The 6,000-nt window shown below is 53.2% G+C and overlaps 1 protein-coding gene across 1 annotated transcript; it reads left to right on the top strand.

Annotated features, from left to right (window-relative positions):
• Window positions 1–2,467: 2,467 nt before the first annotated feature.
• On the top strand, window positions 2,468–4,978 carry ccdc177 (coiled-coil domain containing 177; the record flags this gene model as incomplete). The annotated part of the gene is made up of 1 exon (XM_080479816.1): window positions 2,468–4,978. The coding sequence occupies one exon, from the start codon at window positions 2,468–2,470 to the stop codon at window positions 4,976–4,978; it is 2,511 nt and encodes an 836-aa protein (XP_080335942.1).
• Window positions 4,979–6,000: the final 1,022 nt, after the last annotated feature.

A 6,000-nucleotide genomic window follows, 5' to 3' on the forward strand; every position in this document is an offset into this window, starting at 1 on the left:
GGTCCGCGCTCTACCGAGTGTAGTTCTAGTTTAAACTGAGATTTTAAGTGAGATGTTCGGAGCTCTGGTGCTATTTTATCAAACTGCTTGTAGCAAACCAATAATGTGAAAACCTTTCCAATAATTAAAGCCCCGAGTGAACGATGATCAGATCATTGTCTTCTGTCTGTAAAGAGAAATATCCAGAACTTTATTCTACCGTCCAGCACAACATCCATTACGTTTAGACAGAAGAGGCAGAGACTCAATCTGCTCGGAGGTGTTTCTGTCTGCATGTTATGTGAAGTAGTCACATTACATCACAAAAAGATGTTAAAGTGAGAAGGTGTGACTCGTGTTTCGATGGATAAAGTTCAAATTTAGCATTGAAACGTCATCAGAGGAGCGTCTATTAAACATCCGTGGTAGTTTTAGAAACGTAACAATAATTGTACTTGTGTACTCATTTTCTGTCGCTCGTTAATAATGGATATATATCAGGAAAAACAGAACCACCCTGATATAGATCAAGGGGAAACACTGTGTCCTATAGGTCATTTTTAATTGCGTTTAATTACATCATCATGTTGATTTAGCTCAAAGTTAATTTCTCAAACAAACTAAACATATGAAGTTTACACTGTAATGAACAAGAACTGCATACTAGTTATAGGATTTACTGAATAACTACAACTACAGTTACATTCCATAGTGTGTACTCAATTACTATTACTTTTGTTTATAAACAGTCATAGCACACTTTTAAAAAGTATAATATTTCCTTTATTAACACTGTCGGGAGTGATCAATGGATATTGTTTCGAATAGAATAGAAATGCTTAATTAATCCCAGAAATTCTTTACAATATCTATGTAGAATGGAGATTTGTCAGATATTTGATAATTATTCAAAAATTCAAATGTAGATATGAATCAGGATTTATTTTAAAGAGGATCAAGATCAAAAAGATTAAATATCAGATTAGTGATTCTTAGATTTTAAAAGTGACAACATAGATTACACTAATGTTGTAACGAAGCACCTGAAAAAGTACTCGTAGTTTAAAGAATATTACGTTATTACAGGACTATGTGAGTATTTGTAATACAGAGTATTCCAGCTCTCGTGGTCTCCTCTGATTGGCTGCAGCTGCGGCACTGATCCATTGTATCACGGCGCCCTCTGCTGGACGCGTTGCGCAATTACAAGTAGTGTGGCAGATGGCAGCCGTCTCGGAGAATAATCTGACTTTCGATGATCAGATTGAGCAGATTAAACTAATATCCTTCCAACATTTGATCTTTTTCTCCTTTTTGAGACACATTTTCTTATTTCTTTTTGAACATATCTTGAATCAGGCAACACAATGAGAATGAACAAGCTTCTCCTATAATAAATAAAAGCTCTTATCGAGTTTAACGGTTCATATAAAGAGGCAGCGTTGTGTTGCTTCGGGGGGAAAAGCTGCACCGATGTTTTGTTGTGTGTTGAAAGCCTGACAGAGTGTGTGTGTTGGTGTTGTTCGGTGTGTTTGAGCAGCGGGCGGAGCCTCGGAGGAGAGATGGAGGATGATGCTGAGAAGCAGGTGGAGGTTCGACTGGATGAGAGGAGCTGATCGCACAGACTGAGATTTTATATTATTTAGTGGACTATTTGGTTACCGGTCGCGGCTGCGGAGAAGCTCCGTGCGTGTGTCGGTGCGTGTCGGCTGGAGTCTGCGGGGATGTGACGCTCCATCTGCGGGTCCACGGCCGCAGCTTCCCCCCCTCAGACCTGATATTATGAACCGGGGAACCGGAGACTCTGCACGGATTCAAGGGGAACAAAGCACCGGTTCAGACAACGATTTGCACACTGGCAGGTCAGTGGATTTTTTATTTATTTGTTTTACTTTAAATTCATCTAATTCAACATCAAACCTTCATTCGACTGGATGGTGGATAATGAGAAAGTGCTGGATTCATCCTGCTGATATAGAAGAGAAAAGTCCAGGCCTGCCCTGTTTGGAACCAGCATAATAGAGGTGTTTACCACACTCTCTCTCCCACTGTCAGGTTCTTTTATTATTATTTAAAATCTACAACCAGCTGGTTAATAATACATCCCAGTCCTCTGTCTGATGTCAAATGTATTTTTAGGTTGATTGTGTGATGTGGAGTGAAAAATATTGCAATGAGTAATCTAATTCTCTCAGCCTAGTAACTCTGCCAAAAATAGTCCCTCTATTAAAGGACCTTGGTGTTTCTCCGTCTGTTATGTCACTTCCCTGAAGGGGAAATGTCTCATCTGGTGTAAAATCACTGAATATGTGCTCATGCATGCGTGCATGCGTCTCTGAACCTGCATTATGACCCTCCCCCACGGCCTGCATCTGTCTTAAGCTCGGGTCTGAATGCTGTAATCCTCTAATTGAAACCTCTCGCCACTATTTCACCCCCCCCCCCCCCCCCCTCCATCGATCATCCCTCTGTTCTCTGTTAGCCCACTATGGTGGACCCGTCGGAGGCTGAGGAGCAGAACAAGTGCAAAGGCCCACACCTCGACCCCCCCGCTGTGGCTGCTGAAGACCCCCGACTGCCAGAACAGGCCGATGGCGCCACGACGGAGGAGGAAGGCGATGCCGGGTTTGAGACTCCGCCCACTGGCAGTTTGGAGCCGAGCCCCTGCCACTCCGCCACGCCACCTCAGCAGCCGCCGGCCCAGAGCGACGGCGACGCGGCGCCGAAGCTGCACCTGGACCTGTACAACTTCGACTCGCCGGCGGCGGAGGGCAGCCGCTATGTGCTGACGAGCCCCCGCTCCCTGGAGGCCTGCGCCCGCTGCGGGGTCAAACCCGTGGAGCTGCTGCCGCGCCCGCTCGCCGACTTCGCCCGGGAGGCTCCCGGCCGCTCTATGCGCGTCGCCACGGGGCTGTTCGAGGTGTACGAGAAGGACAGGCACGCCAAACTGAGGCAGTGCCGGGAGGAGAGGGAGAGGATCGTCCGGGAGGAGAAGAGGAGGATCCTGCAGGCGGCGGTCAACAGCAGCACCTCATCGACCTCGGTGGACAAAACTCCGTCAGGCTCCGTCCATCCCCCGAAATCTGCACCAGTAACATCGTCTGATGCAGGAGCCACAGCGGCAGGAGCCACAGCGGCAGGCCCAACGCTGAAATCAGCTCGTTCACCGAAAGGCCTCGCCTCCAACCTGAGTGCCTCTCCTAAATCTGCCAATACAGGATCGATTCTGCCCTCCAAAACTGGTTCTGCTCCGTCTTCCAAGGTTGGATATCAGAGTTCTGCCAAACATCCTTCGTCTTCATCACCAGACAAAGCGAAGCCCACCAGGCCGCTCTCGTCCGGCCCACCGCCGGTCGTCAGGAAGACGTCCGGAGGTAAATCTTCCAACACGTTTCCCAGATCGACACCGAAGCCGCCCGCCTTCCCCAGAGCCAACTCCACGCTGACATCGTCGGCGTCGAAGCCGGCGGCTCCGAGTACCGGGGCGCCTCTGAACGGCGTCTCTCCGGGGGTGCAGTTCTCCCAGCACAACGGCCACCAGGGGTTTCATCCCAAGGTCCGGGGGAAAAGCCATTCGCTGGAGTCTCTGCAGCGGCGGATGGATCCCTTCTGCTCTTCAACCTCCACCACCACCACCACCACCACCACCTTCACGTCGTCGGAGTCCGGCGCCTCCTCGTCTTACAGCTGGGACGGCCCGCGGGACCACTGGCTCAAAGTGTCCAGCCCGCGAGCTCGCACTCTGGCCACCTTCAACTCGCTGATGGGCCGCAGCCTCAGCCTGGGTGACCTGAGCCACTCGCCGCAGACCACGCAGAAGGTGGAGCGCATCGTGAAGGAGGTGAAGCGCCGGGGCCTCAAGGCGGTGTCGGAGCGCGACCGCAAGATCGCCGCCCTGATGCTCGCCAGGTACCAGGAGGAGGACATCATGAGCCAGACGCGCTACGTCGCCCACCTCCACTGGGACAGCGAGCGGCGGATGGAGGAGTTCCGCCGCGAGCAGGAGGACCGCGAGAAGCAGCGCGCTGTGCTCCAGTGTCAGCGGGTGTGGCACACGCAGGTGTCCATACGCCAGCGGCGGCTCAGCCAGCAGGAGCGGGAGTCCGCCGCCGCCAAGATGCGGCAGGTGGAGGAGAAGGAGGAGCAGTGGAGGGAGCTGGCGGAGCAGCAGGAGCGCAGCCGCCTGCTGAGGCTCCAGCAGGCGGCCCGGGAGGAGAAGCACAAGAAGGCCCTGCAGGAGCAGAACCTCAAGGCGCTGGAGGAGGAGCGCGCCGCCATGCTGGAGCAGGAGAGGCTGCTCCTCAAGGAGAAGCTCACCATGGCCGAGCTGAAGAGGCAGGAGAAGGAGCACCAGGCGCAGGAGGAGCGACGGGGCCTCAACAAGGCCGAGAAGAGGCGCCACGCCGCCCTGATCCAGGAGATCGCCCGCCGAGAGCATGAGGAGCGGGAGGAGGCCCGGAGGTCCGCCGAGGAGAAGCTCAGCCGCTCGCTGGAGAACTACGAGCAGATCGTGGAGCGCCGGGGCCAGGAGCTGAAGGAGAAGGCCAAGCGCGAGGAGAAGCAGATCCAGAAGGCGCGCAGGGCGGCGGAGAAGCGCGAGCGGCAGCAGCAGCAGCAGCTGGAGGCTCGGGCCCGGGAGGCGGAGAAACGGTCCCAGCAGGCGTCGCTGGTGGCCGAGGAGCGCGCCAAGGAGAAGGCCCAGCGCGCCGTCCAGACCCGGCAGGAGAAGGAGCGCCTCCAGAAGCTCAACCGGCAGCGGGTGGAGGAGGAGGAGCGGCAGCGGCGCCTGGAGCTGCTGCAGTCCATCGAGAGGAAGCTGGAGAAGAGCGAGCAGATCTTCCGGGAGAAGAAGGCGGTGCTGGAGAGCGCCCGCTCGGTGGCGCGCGCCTCCTTCCACGTGCGCGACCGCGTCCGCGAGGAGACCAACACGCGCACCTTCGACAAGATGGCGCTGGAGGCCCGGCTCAAAGCCAGCCTGGACGACAAGATGAACCCGTAGCTTTGATGTGAGCCCGTCTCCTCTGGCGCCGTCACGGCGCGCCACAGCTTTACTTCCCCTCATGAACACGGAGACCTTTCTTTCCTCATCCGCTGGTTTTCACACTTTTCACCGTTTTAAGACAGTTATTTTGTATTCTGGATGACCCCCCCCCCCCCCCCCCCCCCCCCCTCCTCCTCTCTTTACCCTCCAGTCTGCCTCAGCTGCTGGACGAAAAGCTGTGCAGGAATGAAAAGAGTCATTGTTTACCAGGAAAGCACAACTCCATGACCACCAACCAAGGCTTTTAGCTGCTGTACGGGAACATCCAGCATAAAGAGAGAGAAAATGGTTCCAAGGCCCTCTTTTTTTAAACGCACACACACGTGGACGAGTGCAGCCTCGGGCGGGACACTTAGTTTGTGGTTAACGGCCGGCGATGCAGCGCCGCTTTCTGCAGCGTCGGCTGCTCTTCCTCCCTCCGTCGCTCGTCTTCACGTCAGGTTACAGGACAGAGCGAAACGTCCGCCCGCCAAGGTCAACAGGTACGAATCCTTGACGGCTGCCCCTGGTTTATGCAACGCTGACTGTTTTGACAAGTTGTTTTGTTCCCTTCAGCAAATGCAATTAAAATAAAAAAAACGCAGACACACTCCTCCTCACACTGACCTCGACTCGACTGTGCAGACGGGGGAAATAGTACAGGAGCCAGCGGCTGGTTTTAAAGGCCTCTGGCTGCAGTAATCCCACAATCTCAGATTAAAAACAAAAAAGAGAGAGAGAGAGAGAAAGAGGAAAAAGGAGATAGTGAGTTGTTTCCCCTCCCTCTCACATGCAGCTGTTGCCATAGTGATTAAGGGAGGATGAAGCAGCAGGAGGTGAATAAGTGAGCAGGGAGAGTGCGTGGGAACATGCAGAGCAGAAGAACCACTTCGTCACGTCGAAGGAAGGAAAAGTACTTTTGAGCTGAAACGTTTCTAATGAAGTACAGCAAGTAACTGTACTCAGGTGTCTGTACTCGAGTATTTATTAGGTAAAGTGAA

Source organism: Lipophrys pholis (genome assembly GCF_963383615.2).
Source record: "Lipophrys pholis genome assembly, chromosome: 14".
Lineage (NCBI taxonomy): Eukaryota > Metazoa > Chordata > Actinopteri > Blenniiformes > Blenniidae > Lipophrys > Lipophrys pholis.